General features: G+C 36.7%; 1 protein-coding gene across 1 annotated transcript; it reads left to right on the forward strand.

Moving 5' to 3' along the window:
- Positions 1-13,288: 13,288 nt before the first annotated feature.
- Positions 13,289-18,443, forward strand: LOC137736987 (NADPH--cytochrome P450 reductase 2-like). Its single transcript, XM_068476321.1, has 17 exons — positions 13,289-13,825; positions 13,960-14,019; positions 14,113-14,189; positions 14,286-14,343; positions 14,466-14,549; positions 14,682-14,718; positions 14,968-15,037; positions 15,142-15,339; positions 15,436-15,528; positions 15,670-15,979; positions 16,100-16,251; positions 16,484-16,580; positions 16,841-16,990; positions 17,092-17,169; positions 17,288-17,410; positions 17,506-17,619; positions 17,929-18,443. The coding sequence occupies exons 1-17, from the start codon at positions 13,469-13,471 to the stop codon at positions 18,007-18,009; spliced, it is 2,139 nt and encodes a 712-aa protein (XP_068332422.1). The 5' UTR covers positions 13,289-13,468; the 3' UTR covers positions 18,010-18,443.
- Positions 18,444-18,803: the final 360 nt, after the last annotated feature.

The raw sequence follows: 18,803 nt of genomic DNA on the forward strand, positions 1-18,803 counted from the left end.
TTCTCGCTTAACTTCGGAGTTCCTATGGAACCTGAAGCCAGTGAGCTCCCAAAAGGCCTCGCACTAGGTAGGGATGGGAATATACATTTAAGGATCACTCTCCTGGGCGATGTGGGATGTCACAATCCACCCCCCTTAGGGGCCCAACGTCCTCGTCGGCACACACAAGACCAGGGTTAGGCTCTGATACCAAATTGTCACATCCCGGCCCGGGACGGATCACTTACCGGGCCCGCTCCACCACCATAGCACGATATTGTCCGCTTTGGGCTTACCATTCCCTCACGGTTTTGTTTTTGGGAACTCACGACCAACTTCCCAGTGGATCACCCATCATGGGATTGCTCTAACCCCCTTCTCGCTTAACTTCGGAGTTCCTATGGAACCCGAAGCCAGTGAGCTCCCAAAAGGCCTCGCACTAGGTAGGGATGGGAATATACATTTAAGGATCACTCCCCTGGGCGATGTGGGATGTCACAATAACAGCCGTAAGATAAATGAGAGTAAATATGTACCGTTGGATTCTATTTCACTTATATTATTAGAACTTTTTTGGACGAAAAAACCCCTTCTCTATTCCATTATTTTCCAATTTTACCATTTGATCAAAACAAAAGCCCTAATCCCTTTCTCTCTCCCCACTCTAGTAACCCTCTCTCCGGATCCTGCCGTCTATTTTTCCTAGCCCTTCTCTCCCACCGTATGTTCAGTTCTTCCGGTAGCCTCTTTCAGTCTCTCTTTTCTCCTCCCACGTGCAGTGGACAAGGCCCTTGTTGTAGTTGAAGCATTGGAAGGAAAGTCGGTTCTTATTTGGTTGATTTTTCAGTTTAATGTTGTGCTGATTAGTTACAAATCTTGTGCTGATTTTTCAGTTTAATGTTGGGTATTTAACTATTTATTTCTATTTTATTGATAGATATTCCTTTATACAGTGATTTTCATTTTTCTTAACTATGAATTTAGCGGATTAAGTACTTTGTTTCTGATTTCTAAACTCCTCTGGTTCAGCAGAGTTTGCATGCATTTTATTATTATTTTGTATGTAAGTTAAGCACGTAACACCGGTTCAGTTTATAGATTGATATCTTAATATCTGTTTCCATTTCTTTGTATGCAATGTTCAAGGAAGAGTTGAACATGAAAAATACGACACGAATGCTAGATCTAATTAAGATATGTATGGAAAGCCATCACATCGCGTGTCCACAAAAATTGAGGAACAAATTTCTACTTTTTCGAAAGGTTTCAACTGTTGGATCACGAATCTAGATGCAAATAGCTCTGGAGTCGATGATTATGAAATTCTATTCTTTTGTCCATAAATATCTACATCTCCTCTCTCATTATCTTCGCCACATCCAAATCTTCTAGGTTCTCTCTTTTGCAAAAAGCTTTGAAAATTCCCAACTTCCTTCAAATTTCAAGTTCTGACTTTACTCTTCATTTTTTTGGGAGCAAAATGGCTTCTTTTAGTGTGCAACTAGCCCCAGCCACAACCATGACACCATGTATGAGCCGCCCATGATAAGAATTCGTAACCAAGAGGACTATGACACCTTCGCTAGAGAAGGGTGAAATATCCTCAACTGCTACACACTTGGGTGGGAGACCGGTGAGGATGTGTTCGCTCCTCTTCCATATCCTTAAACTTTAAAGTGGCTGTATACTAGGATTCATCCTTGGTACCTGGATCTGCATTCTCCAACGTCCTTTTAGATCATCACAAGTTTCAAACTTCTCAATTAATGGCATGGAGCGGAACTCGAAATTCAGAATACCAAGCACCGCTACTTCTTCCGAGCGAGTGCAAGTCTTCCGAGCATTCTTCTGTCTGCCATATTCAATCTTTTGGTGTTTGCGGAAAAGAAAAATACTTCTTTTCAAGATGGAAGGATTAAGAAAATCCTAACTATTGCAGCCAAGTTTTTCTGCGACTTGAGTTCAATTATGTGACTTTAACAGGCTGAACTTATAGATTTGTTTGAAAAAAGAGAAGAAAAAAAAAAAAAGAAAAAAAGACAAGGATGTACAAAAGAATAGCAATCGTTCGTATGACCACAAAGGAGCATTAGAAAAGGATATTCATATGAGCATCACATAATTCAAAAATGAGGATCACAGAATTCAAACGTGGGAGAAGAATTCTGGAAACACTACCACCAAACCATACGTCTTCCTACAAAAAAGGCCATGTACAGAAATATATCAGCCTAAAAGGATATATATGGAATTTAATAATTAACATTTTAAATTTAAAAAAAAAAAGACGTGATATCCACACACCCCATATTACTTCTCACACACCCTTCTAATTTTCGGCCGTCTAATCGGATGAATTGAAGAAGATCAACGGAGAAAAATTAACAAGGGGTGTGTGAGAAGTAATTTGGGGTGTGTGGATAGCACATCCAAAAAAAAAAAAATACACAATAATGACATGTAATCTAAATAAATATAAAATTGCTGATATGGTTATCGTTTAGGCGTTCTAATCAAATATCAAAAGAGAACCAATGTTTGATTTAAAAAGAATTAAAAAAGTGCAGGGAATTTTAATTTTCTCAAAAAATAATGATATGAAATGGCTGATGGTTGGTTGTAAAGTTTCTTATAGAATTGGTCACACAACAAGCACAGAAAACATGTATGATGGAGTCAAAGGGCGTCGGGCGGCATATGACACATGTGGTGCATATGAATATCATTTTATTATTTTCATTGTATATAATATATGTGTGTATGTGTGAATGTCACATCCTGGACCGGGCGGTGAAGGCTGTGCGAAGTATCGCAAGTCACTTACGAGTTGGAATCACGTAATGTGATATGTACGACAAGCTGACACCTACCTTGGATCCAAGGTGAGTGTATTTATTTACACGCAGCATGTTGTACAGGTCACTATAGGTGACTCCGACTTACATGCTAGTATTGATTTATTGAGCACATGATTATTTATATTGCTCATGAGATGCTGTGTTGTGGTATATTTATGGATTTACTGTTGATATAATTTTGATTTTACATTGATACGTGATATGATTTTTTTTTTAAAACTATACAGGTTTCACAGTGAGGGGTTATAATGATTTAGAAGGTTTTTATTAAAATTTTATTTTCAGGACCACTCACCCTTGTTTTGTTTCCACCCTCCAGGTTTTTTTTTTTAGCTGAGCTTTCTTATTGACGAAGATTTGTGGCAAATCTTGGTATTGGAGATTACCTTCAATGGTATGATTCTCAATCAACTCTACTGTACTTTACTTATGCTCTGACATCACATGTGAAATAGGTTCATTTCCACTCACATCGCACTCTCATATTTAGGCACTTTTAGATTTAAATTTATTCACATTTTCCCACATTACTATACTTTATAATTTCGTCACCCTCTTGGTATCGGCCAACACAACTCAATTTGGAGTCCAAGTAAACTTTTCGGATGGGATGTGTCAGTGAATGTAGGGACTGGTGTGGCTGGTGACATCACGTCGTCTCCCATGATTACTTAACTGACACCAATGGTTGTCATGAAGGATTTTGCTCCACAAACGTACATTATAACATGTGAATTACATTAAATAGCATGAGAGCTAGGGCATATATATGTGACAACTATAAATGGAGCTTGTTATTGGCCAGCAGGAAATCTACCAATTTTGAGACCATGATGATATTCTAGATCTTCCTCATGGTGATTCTTCTGGATTTTCTACAGCAATAATTTGCACCTGTCAATAAAAGGAGGGTGGTTGGTTTGCTGGAAAGTGGATATGCAGAGAAAATAGTATTATATATTGCGATTTTTAACGAAAAATTCACGGTACTGTTCACTTTAACAAAAAAACATATTTTTACACTAAAAAGTCAATCATAGTACTATTCATTTTATCCTTTATTTTGTGCTTATCATTAAAACTCAAAGTTTTCAAGCATTTTTTATTAGTTTTCTTTTATATTTCCTTTAACACTTTTTAAAAAAGAGCATGAACTTTGTGTTAGCACAACTTCTTCATTAGCTTCTTTTTTAAACTTAAAATATGATTTTAAAAAGATTAAAACACTTGTGCATCACGTTCAAATTATAAATCAAATTATGATTGTAATTTGTGTATGGTAATACTTTATAATTATGAAGAGGAATGAAACAATGAAAAGATGTTACTAGTACTTACACCATCAATATGTTTAATATATTTGAATGACTAAACAGTTCTAATTTGATATGTTTTAATTATATATTTGTAAGATTAAGATACGCAATTCGTGAGGAATGAGATACATATATCCAAAGAAATGATTAAATATTATCAATTTTCGTATATACAAAGGTGAAGGTCATAACATGATAAGCAAGATTTGTAGAGGCGTGGATTGAGTCCTTTGTGTTTCAAAAATGTCAAGGTAATATTTACAATTTTGGATCGACCTAAAACTTGACAACTATACCGGTCTCTCTATTTCCATGATTCATATGGTACGAGATTATGTATTATATATTTGATTATTTTGTATTTGTGTGTGATTTTTATTCTCTCTGATGTGAAATATTCTAACACTCAAATTAAAATCCTATGATTGTAGTTGTTGACTCTAAAAATTACAAAACCTACGTGGCGCACAGGCCGAGTAACTAATAAGCTAACTACGTCCTTCGGTCGAATGCGGGGCGTACCAACTCGTCGGCCGAGCTTGGCCGAGGAGTAAAATTTGTTGATGTCGCTTTGGGCGCGTTGTTGACTTCTCTATCTTGCGATTGCGACCGAGGAAGGAACGCTCTCGGTCTCTGGGTTCTACAGCCTGAAGACAAGGCTGCTAATTCTGCGGAGTTCACAAATCGTCGGAGCCCGATTCGGTCACTGTGATTATATTCGTGAGAGTATAAGCACGTCGAATCGAGACCAAACTGTATGGGCACAGGTACTCGAACGTGATGTATGTCTTGATGGTAAACGTAGTTCGGCCATCGGAATGCCGAACCCTGAAACTCACTTGTGCGTATCCAATCATAAAACCACTCGGCGACCAGTACGCCGAGCAATGTTATTCGTAACACCTAACTATGCCGAGAAGGCTAGCAAGGTGACCTCTGCCAACAAAGGTTCGAAAACCTTTCTCGACCGAGACTTGGATAGATAATCGGTCGACCTCGACGCAGTGCTGTTTATCCAAATTGAAGGTGCTTCTTGGTCGGCTGATTCTGCGGCAGCAGTGCTGTTTATCCAAACTGAAGGTGTTCGCCGGGTGCTTCCACAGTGCTGTTTATCCAAACTGAAGGTGTGTCGGCAGGAAAAAGAAAAGGAAAAAATCTCAAGGTGTTTGAGAGGTTTTGCGCAGGGCAATTGTATGCTGATTTGAAGGTCCTTTGAATGGTGTTCGCAGCCTTGTATTTATAGAAGCAGATGTGTGGTGCGGCTTCACTTGTGTAGAATTTGATTTTAATTCAAACTCATCAGCTAGAGTCTAGGTCAAAGACTTCCCAAGGTAAGCAACAACCTATCTTTTAGATATCATCATTATCTCTTTACTTCATGCAAACAATTAGCATGCATTAGCCAATTTGATAAGCTTCACGGCACTGCCAAAATCCTTCAAATTCCAAAGGTGCAGGCCATCATGACTCGTGGGTTGCCTTCCACGTGGAGAGCATCAAAATGCTTCCCTTTCTCATGTCGTCTTATCCATGCAAACCATTTGCAAATCAATTGCAAATCCTTTTCTGCCATTATCACAAACCGTTGTTGATCACGATCACCGTCATTGCGCTATTTCACCTTTATCTGATACCAACCCGCTGGATATAGCCAATATTAGGCTTAGATAATCCAATATATATTAAGAGATAATATTATGATGAAAACCACAATATTATTCTTTAATAATAATTGAAAAATATCTCAACCACTTCATCATCCAACGGTCTAGAGCTTTACTCATCTAACGGCCTTGATTGTATGGGCCGATAGCGTAAATTTGGGTCCAAACAGTAGTATATGAAAGTAGGAATCGTTTTAGGCGGGGGATTAGAAGGGATGCTAATCAATACAATTAAGACTCAAAAACACTAAACTAGACTCTATAGACTCTAAACTAACTTAAAACACTCAAAACAGCAACAAACACTAAAAAAAACTCAATTTTAGACCTAACAAGTGTTTTGGACAAAAATAAACCTTACTTGACTCAAAAGACTCAAAGAAAACATATTTTGACTCAAATAACAAGACTAAATGAAAGGGAGATTGTTTTTGACGAATTTAAAACTTAAAACAAAAACTTTGTAGAAAACACTTTGTAAAAATGAAATTAGGTGAATTAAATGGGTGAAAGGCTAGTTAGAGGGTCCTTCTCCACACATGATATATGCATATAAACCAATTTCCAATTATTTTTCATTTAGACTGTGAATGACAACACCCCAAGTTAGTTGTATCGCACAACTAACCATCAGATTTTCCTTATTTCATTGAATTAGATGGAATACGCATCTAAACCAAATTATCTTTCTCAAATTCCCTATATGAAACGCATGATAGAGATACATGTTAAAAGTCATTAAGTTCTATGAAAATCATAAGCATTGACAATGCATTCATCACTATGAAACGCATGAGACTCATACCAAGGATTTACTTAACACGATTGTGACTAGCAACCTCCACTACTTGTGAATATAAGTGAATAACTATTACGTGAGACCCCCTTACACTCTAGCATCAAATTCATGCATGCAAATTAAGTGTCGACCCCCAACCCACATACATAAACAAGTTTTAATAACTTAGATAAGCAAATCACATTCAAGCCTTAAAAAACAATAACTAGATGGAATCAATTCATATAAAACATATAATCATGGCTTCGAATTCACCTCCAACTAAAAAGAAATTAGTTCCACATGTTTGCAAAACAAAGATAATTAAACTTAAACATTAAAAACAAAGATAGAATACACCTAGAAACACTCCAGGTGGCTCCTCCTTCCTTCCTTGCTGCCAACAATGGGGATTTGTGTGAATTTAGGCTCTTGAGGTGTGGTGAATGGTGTGGTGTGAATTTGTGGTAGAGGGTGGTGGTTTATGAGTGTTGCGGCATCATGTATTTATAGGGTGAAGGGAAGGCACGAATTTGGGCTAAAAATGAGAGGAATTAGGACTCCAAATCACCAAAGAACGAGGACACTTTCAATCAGATTCCAAGGAGGATAATGAATGGTCCTTGTGGCAGATTCTAGAACTTCTAGAAGGGTTACATGTAGCATAAACTTAGGGCACGAAAATAGGGCTTCTAGAACATGATATTTAGGTGATTTAATGTGAAAGGAGTCCTCTTTGAAGCTGGAATTAAGGTAGGAAAAGGTTAGGATAGGATAAGATAAGATAAGGTTGGATAAGGTTTGGATAAGATAAGGAAATTTGGATAATATTCCTTCTTTGTAGCTGATTGCTTATTTTCCAAGTCTTCAATTTAATTCTTCTAGATGTTAATCACATTCCTAGCCTGTCTTGATCTTCAAATTCGTCCATCCACCCTGCTCCATGCATGTGCAATCCATTCCAAGCCCAAAACTGCTCCAAATGACTCCAAAATGCACTTTCTTGCTCCTGTTGCCATTAGGACCTAAAAACATACGAAAATAGCTTAAAAGACTATAATAAGTAGTAGTTAACTAACTAAATGAAAGGAAACAACATAACTAAATAGTATAAATATGCTCCTATCACTCTCTCTCTCTGTTTTCAATTCACTTAATATAATTCGGGTTCGTTGACAACAACTATATAGTATCTCTCGCACACCGTGCATGCATGCAAGGATGCAATATATACGTCAATATATATAATTCTTTTGTTTTTTTTTTTTGTTCTTTTGTACTAGCAAATATATCGTATATTCTCATTTATTTATAGGGCAAAGATCATCAACTGTCTTGACCTTATGCTGATTATAAGGTATATCTACTTTAAAATCAAGGGCTGAATTACATAAGGGGCGAAAAAAAAAATTCAAAAGTTGAGCTTAGAAACAAAGAATTAATATTTTTCGGCTTCAAAACGTCATAACTTGAACTGATTCAATAGCAATATGGGGAGTGCTTTAATTTTTTTATAATACACATGCATGTCTTTTTTCTTTTCGACGTGAAATTCATATACTCTCAACACACTCACTTACATGTAATGATTTTTTAAGCCTAACACGTGAACAACACAAAATTAGATGAAGTGGAGTACGTGTGACCGTTGAGTTTCACACATGGATCAAACTATTCTGATAGCATAAAAAAAATTAAGATTTTACCATAAAGCCAATTGACAAATTAAAAATAATCAAACTCTTTATAAACACTTACAAAATCTCTCAGCTCTTCGATATGAAATTCATACTCTCAAGCGTGTCAAATGCTGTGCCTATACATCATACATGCATATGCACGTATATAATATGAACAATTATAGGGAAACTAAGGAGAAGACGGCGAAGCTGGTCGAGTCCAAATTGACCTGCCGGTTTGATTAGAGCTCGATGCGCATCCTCTTAAGAATAGTTAAATGATTTTCCAGGGCCTTTGACCGTATCAATCACACATTATTGATAATTATTATTATTTCATTATAATAATAAATAGGAATAAATAAATTATGGTAAGGCCTTGGACTTTGACTATTTTATTTATGTATCTTATTAATCCGCACTGCAACACAAGGTTTTAGGCTATCTCCAATCGAAGGGTCCAAATAGTCGAAAATAGCCCGAAAATCATCTCCAACCGAGAGCTAGGCCAGAGCGCTCGTGGACCTCACGGAATTTGAAAGGGCCAAAGGGCCAGAGGGCTGGCCATAATTTTGCTTAAAACTATTAGATTTCCATTCTATTTTTTTTTCCTATAACTTCTATTTTACAAAATTTTATTCAAATCCAATGGCTAGCTGACGTCACTTAGCCGTTGGATTTGAATTTAAGTTGTAGTTTTTAAATAATAAATTGTGTTTGGCCTTTTGGCCCTCGGTTGGAGACGGTTTTTTGTGACAGGGCTAAAATGAGCCCTTTGACCCTCGGTTATCGTATAACACTGCTTGGCTATTCTTATCGTTGTATCACATATTATAGAACATATTATGCCTGTGATTCAAGTTAGGAAGTATTAATTTAGGAAATTGTTATTAGCACTCTAAAAATCTCATTTTACACTCCTCACAAGTGTATTTTTCTTTCTAATTATGGAAAGTTTGAAGTGTCAAATAAGATTTTTAGAGTGCTAATAATAATTCCCTTAATTTAACATAAATAATGTATGACGTGTAAGTGAGAAGATATGTGTATGATTAAGTTACTAAGATCTTAATTTTGTACATATTATTCAACGTTATTTAAGAGCATAAGTGACAATTTGGTTGAAAACGAGAGCTTATTTAATGATAGTCCAAATAATCTAATTACCTATAAAAAAAATAATAATATGAGGACTAACAAACATATCAATCCTTCAAAAATTAAAAGAAACTAATAAGTAACAAGTGTTATTAACGCCTCAAAACTTGTTCAGAAAGGTTTGACAAAGGATCAATTCAACTAAATGGACACAAACCAAAGTGACAAAGACTCGCACTTATGAGGCAGCAGACTGATCTTTTTTGGAATAAGTCACTAGTTTAATCAAAGCTAACAATGAAAACCACCAAAACCGTTGGAATTAACTCAAGTCCTCAAGAAAGGTGTGGTCGTATTAAAATTTATCTTTTACTAACGTCGTAATTGGAACTGTTTATTCTCTTTATCATCATATAGACCATCTCTAAAAAAATACATTTGATTTGGATGCTATTTAGCTATCTAAAGGTGTCGAATAAATCGACAATTATGATAGCAAATACCATCCTAATGATAAACCATCAATTTTTTCAATTCATAAAAATAACTATAAGTAAAGTAGTACGACTTAGTCTTGATTTTTTCAAAAAGAAAATGGCAATCCATGTAGGGAAGTGGGGGCTGGCCAATTAGAGGGATGATGGTCATTTCCGAGTTCTAGGATCATCACATCTTATCTGTTCATTTATTCATCGTGCAGTTAGTTTTCATTAGGTACTATTTGTGTTTAATTTTAAATAAAAAATTTATAATAATTTTTTACTACACGATATACGATGAACAGATAAAATGTAAAAATTCCTAAAATTCTTACAAAAAGGATTCGGATGCAATCCAAATCCCAATTACAGTACCACAGAGTTTTAGCAAATGGAAGTTAATAGTGATGGGTGGAGAGAGGGGCACCGCACCATGCGCGTCCACCTACCACCATCCATCTTCAACATTGAAGATCTGATTGAATAATAATAATACAAACTCAGGTTTTACAACTTACAACCAGAACCAGACTACGGCCACATACAGCGCGCGCGCACATATATGTAGAATTATTAGAGAAACAGGTCAAAGATTCATTTTAACAATATTAATATTCTCCTCAATTTAGTAATTATCACCTGCATAATCTTTAGTATTAGTTAGAGTAGGGTTAATGTATTTTAACTATTACTTCTCTTTTTTTACAACTAATGCAGGATTCAACACGCCTCCTCACATGAGACACAATTAGTGAGTCACATATGGGAAATCCACATATTAGTAACCACGTGCCAAGGGAACTCACCTTATTCGAGGTCAAGGGATCCACCATATTAATTAAAGTAGAGTTAATGTATCTCAACTGTTACTTCTCTTTTTGTACTGCCGATGTGGGATTTAATAATATATACATGGCAGTTCTCGATCCGTCCGACAACGTGTTGAATGTTTGACATTTTCACACATTTTGTCTAGCTCATGAACTAATGGCAATGGCATGGGTTCTTGTGAATGGCTTCCCTCCACGGATTACAACACAGTGGGTGTCGTTCAAATTTTCAATGAACTCCGTCCACTCTGGAATCTCATTAGATTGTTGGCAGAAGACAAACATTAAGGAGACTTTTTACAAAATTAAAGTCTCATAGATTCTTTGACACCTTATGCTTTTGACACAATATTTTATAATATTGATGAGAAAATTATATCTGACGGAAAGATTATAATAAATCTCACTTTAAAAGAATATGTATGGTATTTCTCGTTGGCAGAATTATGTTTCTCAACCCATGTCATATTGATTTTCATTTTTTATTAAATACAAGCAATATTAAAAGATGTGGTCGAGATTGAGCACAAAATCCCAATGGAAAAATCACCACCTTTTGTATATAAGGGAATACTTGTATTCACTTTATGCGAATACATATATCCACATGTAGTAACATATTTTTACCGTACATAATTCATAACCAAAACTGTTTAACTTCTTAATTATCATATAATGAGTGTGGAACCAATAGACGGTTTTGGTTCCAAGTTACATTTTTGTGATGAATTGTTTATTTATTTCGTATTCAAAACTTTTTAATTTCTTAATCATCATATAATGAGTGTGGAACCAATCGACGATGTTGGTGCCAAGTTACACATTTTTGATAAACTGTCCATTTATATGATAGGTTTAGATGACTAAATGATCGCCAATTCAAATGAATTTTTATAAGAATAATCTTTATATAATGATTAAAAAAATTAAACCGTTCCGATTATGAACTTGTATGATAAAAACATGTTATTTGAAAGGGGTATCCACCTCATGAACTGGTACAAGTCTTTTTTATTCAATTTATTTATTTGATAAAGGAGCTGATTTATTATGGACTTTCATTTTCTGTTTTTGCACACTTTTTATAGCTATTGGATTGAACAAATAAGAGGTGGTGCTATATATTTACATACTCATTTTTACCTCTTACATTCCCTCTCAATTTCTGACTGTCGATCGAATGAATTAAAAAAGATCAATTGACAAAAATTAATAAGGCGTGAGGTGAAAAGGGGTGTGTGAAAAGCACTACCTTAAGAGATAATAGATGACCAAAATTATGAGAAGTGTTCCATAAAAAAATAACCTAGTAGTTATGCACTTTTGGTATCTTTATTGGTTAGCATCTCCAATACATCGGAAATTTTGGACTCCAATCCTATATTTGAGTCTAAATATGAGTCTAAAGTTCTCTAATGCACCAAAAACTAAAACTTGCAAACAAGTATCCGCTGAAGTTGGGATCAAAATTTAAGTTTCAATATGAGATTTGAGTTCAAAATGAAGCACATACCAACTAAAAAAAAAAAAAAATTGAGTTTTTAGACCAATCATCCCAATACACATAACCGAATTGTTAAAGAGTTACGAGTTCACATGTTTCTCGTGCCTGGTTGACGAGCTCCTTGTTGAAACCTTTTCCTCCTCTTTTAGGGATCTCGCTAATCAACTTTGAGATGCCAGCCCGCAAGGGAACGACAAAAGACTAAGAAAAAGATAATAATAATATTATTTTATTTTTTTTCCTTTCCATCAAGCGCACAAAACACCCTAAGGCATCTTTCTTCCGGTTGTGCATTGTTTCCTCCTCGCATTAGAAAACGACAGGAAGAAGCGTCATGTTGCACTAAACCACCACCATCTCACCACACCAATTACACAATGCCATTACCATAGTTATTATTCTTGTTCAAATCTCTCCACTCGTTTCACTTTATTCTCATCATTTTACTCTTACCAATTCATCACCATCAAAATGAAATTTTCCTAACTCATGTTTTTTCGTTACGTGTCATAATATAGATAGACAATGACATACGTGACAACATTTTGAGTTCCATAACAAATTACTTGTTTCAAAAAAGAAAAAAAAAAGCAAATTAGGGTTTAGCCAAATCTTCTTATAATGTTTTTATGTTGCATGTTATAGTATAAGTGGACGACATGATAACATCAAACAACGATGTTTTGAGTATCATAAAATGATACTCGATCAAAAGAAAGAAAATTAAAGTAAATATGAGTTTAGCCAAGTTGTCACATGATGTCGGTGTTTCGAGTATTTTAATAAATTATTTGATCAAAAAAAGTTAAAAGAAAAGCATATCCGGAATTAGCATCCAAATTTGAATTTGCCCTTCATAATTTAGATGCATTTGCTCTCAAATTCGAATCCATCTCTCATAGTTGAGATGTATTTTGTACAATTAACATATCGTCCACAGAAAATAAAAATTTAGAAAAAAAAAAATGGTAAAAAAAAGGTATTGACTTAACCATGGTTAGCGTTAGGTGCATTTGACCAGTCTGGTTTGGTAGGCGTTTGGTTCCGTCACACCTTCGCACCAACACACGCACACCAGCCTCGTTTATAAACCCACTCCCTTCCCTCCTTGCCCTCACGCGGAATTTCCCTCTCTCTCCAACTACCCCAACCACCAAAACTCCCCGCTAAAATTACTCTCCCGTCACCGGAATCCGACAACTCCTTTTCTCACACCTCCGTTGCCGCCACCGGATTCCGGGCACCACATCGTCTTTAGCAGCTACCAATCAGCTTCTTTTCAGATGGAGTCCTCTTCCAACTCGATGAAAGTCTCACCCTTGGATCTGATGGCGGCAATCATCAAGGGCAAGATGGACCCCGCCAACGCCTCCGCCGACTTCTCCGGGGCCCAAGTCACCTCAGTCATTCTCGAGAACCGCGAGTTCGTCATGATCCTGACCACTTCCATTGCCGTCCTCATCGGCTGCGTCGTCGTTTTGGTCTTGCGGCGATCCAGTTCCCAGAAGCAGCCTCGAGTCCTCCAGCATCCCAAGCCCCTCATCGTGCTGGAGCCGGAGCCGGAGGAGGTCGACGACGGCAGCAGGAAGGTCACCATCTTCTTCGGCACTCAGACTGGTACCGCCGAAGGCTTCGCCAAGGTCTGCTTTTACCATCAACACTTCAATTTCAATCGATACTTTTGCTCTGTTATTAGTTCCTTTCATGCTTTGCTTCTACTTGTTCGACGGCGTCGTTTCGTTGTCTCAACGTTTCTTTTGGTTTAAAAATGCAGGCTTTGGCCGAGGAAGCAAAAGCTCGATACGAGAAGGTCACATTCAAAGTTGTTGATTTGGTATGCTTCGCAAGTATATTGATTATTTGGTGTATTTTTTGTAAAATTATATTGGAGATCATGAGATTGAATGGAGTTGTGTGTACTTGGTAGGATGATTACGCTGCCGATGACGAAGCATATGAGGAGAAATTGAAGAATGAGAGCTTGGCATTTTTCTTCCTGGCCACGTAAGTTCCGAATTCAACTAGATTTTTTATAATTTTTGTGATTTAGTTTGATTTTTGGGTTTCGTAAATGACATGTTTGATTGGTGGTGGATGCAGATATGGTGATGGTGAGCCAACCGACAACGCTGCGAGGTTTTACAAATGGTTTACAGAGGTAAATTTTGATTCTTGGATTGTAATTAACAAAGTTTTTCAGGTGGTGGTGTGAAATTCGATTTTGGATCGAAATTAATTAGAATGTTTGGTTATAATTGCGAATTGTGGTGATTGTTGTAGGGTGAAGAGAGAGGGGAGTGGCTTAAGAATCTTCACTACGGAGTGTTTGGCCTCGGAAACAGGCAGTATGAGCATTTCAATAAGGTTTGCAATGCAATTTTGATTATAAGTAAAGCCAATATTCATGTCACTCTACCATTTGGAGCTTGAATTCTAGTTTACATTATTCTGTTTTCTTTGGCTGTTTTGATTTGTATTTTTATTGTTGTTAATCAGGTTGCCGTGGTTGTGGATGAGATCCTCGCTGCGCAGGGTATGCCTTTACATTTTTTTTTTTTGCCTTCATGTTATTTTGGGTACTTTTGTTTTGTTCCGTTATGATGAAAATTGTGTCGGAGTGTGACCATTTGCCATTCTGAGATGATTCACATTGCTATGATGTAGCTTTATCCTCGATCGAGTTGTTGATTTTTGCACTCTAGCTTAGAGTTGGTTCATAGTTATCATTTACTTATTCACATTCCAGTTTCCTGTTAGCTAACGAGAATGTTACCACATTCAGGTGGGAAGCGACTTGTTAAAGTCGGTCTTGGAGATGATGATCAATGCATTGAGGATGACTTCTCTGCATGGTATGAAGAAGTTTGATAATCATTTGAGTTAATCGCTTGAGATCATAATCTTTCATCAATTATTTATTAAAATCTCATACATTTCTACATTGTTGCTCTTCTAGGCGAGAGTTGATGTGGCCTGAGTTGGATCAGTTGCTTCGAGATGAGGATGATGTCAAGTCACCTGTTTCTACACCGTACACTGCCGCTGTATTGGAGTATCGAGTTATAATTAAGGATGCTGCAGATGCATCAGTAGAAAGTAAGAGCTGGAATAATGCAAATGGTCATGCTGTCATTGATGCCCAACATCCATGCAGGTAACAAAGAAGAAATAATCTTTTATATTTCTAAGACTAAGACTGCAACTTGTTTTATAACTTTCTGGTATCTGACATACTTTTTGCTACATGTAGAGCTAATGTGGCTGTCAGAAGAGAACTTCATACTCCTGCATCTGATCGTTCTTGCACCCATCTCGAATTTGATATTTCTGGCACTGGACTTACGTAAGTTGCTTTTCCAAGGCGTATTATCCTCTTGTTTATGAGAATGCAAGCTATTTTAAGCTTTAAAATAATGTTGAAAGTGAAATGCCCACTGCTTACCCATGGTGGTTAATGCATGCCTGTTCTTTTTGTCCTTCTCAGATACGAAACTGGGGATCATGTTGGTGTTTACTGTGAGAATCTTCCTGAAGTTGTGGAAGAGGCACTAAGTTTGTTGGGTTTGTCCCCAGAAATATACTTCTCAATACACACTGATAGAGAGGATGGCACACCACTAAGTGGAAGCTCCTTGACACCTCCCTTCCCACCATGCACACTAAGAACAGCACTAACTCGATATGCTGATGTTTTAAATTCTCCGAAAAAGTCTGCCTTACTCGCTTTAGCAGCACATGCATCTGACCCAACTGAAGCTGATCAATTAAGACATCTTGCTTCGCCAGCTGGGAAGGTAATATAATTTGTACTTTGATATCAACCAACTACTAAGTACCTCTCTTAATATTACGTCACCAATTTCTAATTGTTAGATGTTTGTCAGTATCTAACATCTTAGTGTAAGCTTGCGCAGGATGAATATGCACAATGGGTGGTTGCAAGTCAGAGAAGCCTTCTTGAGGTCATGGCTGAATTTCCATCAGCCAAGCCTCCGCTTGGTGTCTTCTTCGCGGCAGTCGCTCCAAGATTGCAGCCTAGATACTATTCAATCTCGTCATCCCCAAGGTAAATGTTTCTTTCTTCTTGCTTCTCTCCTCTCAAATTGTCTCTTTTCCGTATTAGTAACTCAATTTGAGATACCAAGAGTTTCCTTCAGACAAAAAGTACTATCTATTGAAATGGAGGAATGCTATGAGATAAAGTGACTTTTCTTTATCACTTTCTGTGGTTGAATTTTTGTTTTACATCTTATTTAACATGTACGTGATCAAAGACTTGTTACAAATATGTTCCACAGGATGGCGTCTTCTAGAATTCACGTTACTTGTGCTTTAGTTCATGAGAAAACACGAGCAGGAAGGATCCACAAAGGAGTGTGTTCAACCTGGATGAAGGTAATTTACATGTTTTCTTTTTGCATTCTTGTTTCTCAAGAAGAGCTTAACCATTGTGGCAGACTTGTTTTTGTATCTGAGCTGTCTTTAATCTAGAATCACTTGTCTTCTTCTGGGATTGTACATATGCTTATTTTTAGCCATTGTTCCTGCATGTCATTTGCGTTGATTTAAACTTAGTTGTGTTACTTCTGTTCGGCTTTCTTAGTAACTTATAATTTCGAATGGATGCCAATTTTCTCTCTTCAATCCTTTTGCAGAATTCCATTCCTTTGGAGAAGAGCGATGACTGTAGCTGGGCACCCATTTTTGTTCGACAATCCAACTTCAAACTTCCTGCCGATACTAAAGTACCTATTCTTATGATTGGTCCTGGAACCGGATTTGCTCCATTCAGGGGTTTTCTGCAGGTATTTATTGGCTAACTTGATTTCCACTCACTTTTCTTATCACTCTTTATAAGTTACAGTATCCGAGCAAACTATAAGTTATTATGGATTCACCATTTCAGGAAAGATTGGCTCTTAAAGAAGATGGAGCGGAATTGGGATCCTCCACATTATTCTTTGGATGTAGAAATAGTCAAATGGTAAGTATGCTCTAGAAAGATCTATTTATGGTTCTGGCGGGTGAGCGTCAGTGCGTGCTGGGTTGCTTGCCTAATTTGATTCTGGCATTTGATAATTGATGTACTCCTAATATTGCAGGATTACATCTACGAAGATGAGCTGAACAACTTTTTAGCAACCGGTGCACTTTCTGAGCTGGTGGTTGCATTCTCACGTCAGGGACCCACCAAGGAATATGTGCAGCATAGAATGATGCAGAAGGTTTGGCACCTTCTCTTGCCTACATACTTTAACAGTTTGACGTTATTCTTTCCGTTAATTTGAGATGTTAACAACATTGTTCGGCTTGTGTATAGGCGTCAGACGTCTGGAACATGATATCTCAGGGAGGTTATATTTACGTTTGTGGTGATGCTAAGGGCATGGCCAGGGATGTCCACCGGACTCTTCACACAATCGTGCAGGAGCAGGTGTGCGAATATGCGTGCATATGAATTACTGGTTTGATAAATGTGGTTGCAATTGTCACCTACCAATTATGAATGTGACAAACTAAAACCACCTACCACATCTTTGTGGCTGCAAATCATATAGATCCCTGTTGTCGGGACCAATGAAGTTAATATAAAACAAAACCGGCGGATACAGGACTGTAATTTGATGCAGTACCTGGAAAACCTATTCTTGCCGGCATTGTAATTTTCACAACTGCGGTAAAATCTATTCGATCATTGTAATTTTAAGCAGTACTAAGCCGGTTATTGTTTATTTGATTTCAGGGATGCATGGACAGCTCCAAAGCCGAGAGCCTGGTGAAAAATCTGCAAATGAACGGAAGATATCTGCGTGATGTGTGGTAACAGTTCCTCCTCTATCTGTTAGAGTAAGATCCCTAGAAATTATTTATCTGCTGAGGAGAAGTTGGGGATGAACACATTACGGGAGGGATTTTTCGGACGCCTTCCCCTTGCCAGCCTTGGAAGAACAAGTGGTCTTCTTGTGATTACAGCAACTCGGTTCTGTGATTCTTTTTACCCTACGGTATTTATCCAATATGTAGAATTATTTTGTTCGTGTAATTTATTATATTGCCGATATATATATATATATATATATATATATGTATGTATGTATGTATAATAATTATAATTATAAATAGGAACCAGGTTTTATGTGTCTCTAATTTTCCTCGTATGAACCTACAAGAAGGTTCAAATGACAGTCAAATGTTGTTTCATTCTTCTCTGTAATTGTATTACATGGATCATATCTATGCTGAGTGCAAGTTATCATCTCTTCTATTTTATGCAAGATCTAACGGTTGCAAAGATCCATCAGATCCCCATACTGATGCGGAAAATTTGGACAAATAATGTATTTTTCTTTGATAATTGAACTAATTATTTAAGAATATAAAATTCCGGCTGCCACAATTGACATAAAGCATAAATAATTCAACAATCTTTTAGGAAAATAATATAACAATTTGAACTTCAGCAATTAAAGAATTGAAAAAATAAAAACAATTTATATGCGATGATAACGGTTCACAACAAGCAGAATATCTACAATATCACGTTGCGATCAGTACAAAGTAAAATAAACAAGTGAGATTTAAAACAAACTTTATATTGTCATCATCTTTATCTACTCC

Source organism: Pyrus communis, chromosome 6 (assembly GCF_963583255.1).
Source record: "Pyrus communis chromosome 6, drPyrComm1.1, whole genome shotgun sequence".
Classification (NCBI taxonomy): Eukaryota; Viridiplantae; Streptophyta; class Magnoliopsida; order Rosales; family Rosaceae; genus Pyrus; species Pyrus communis.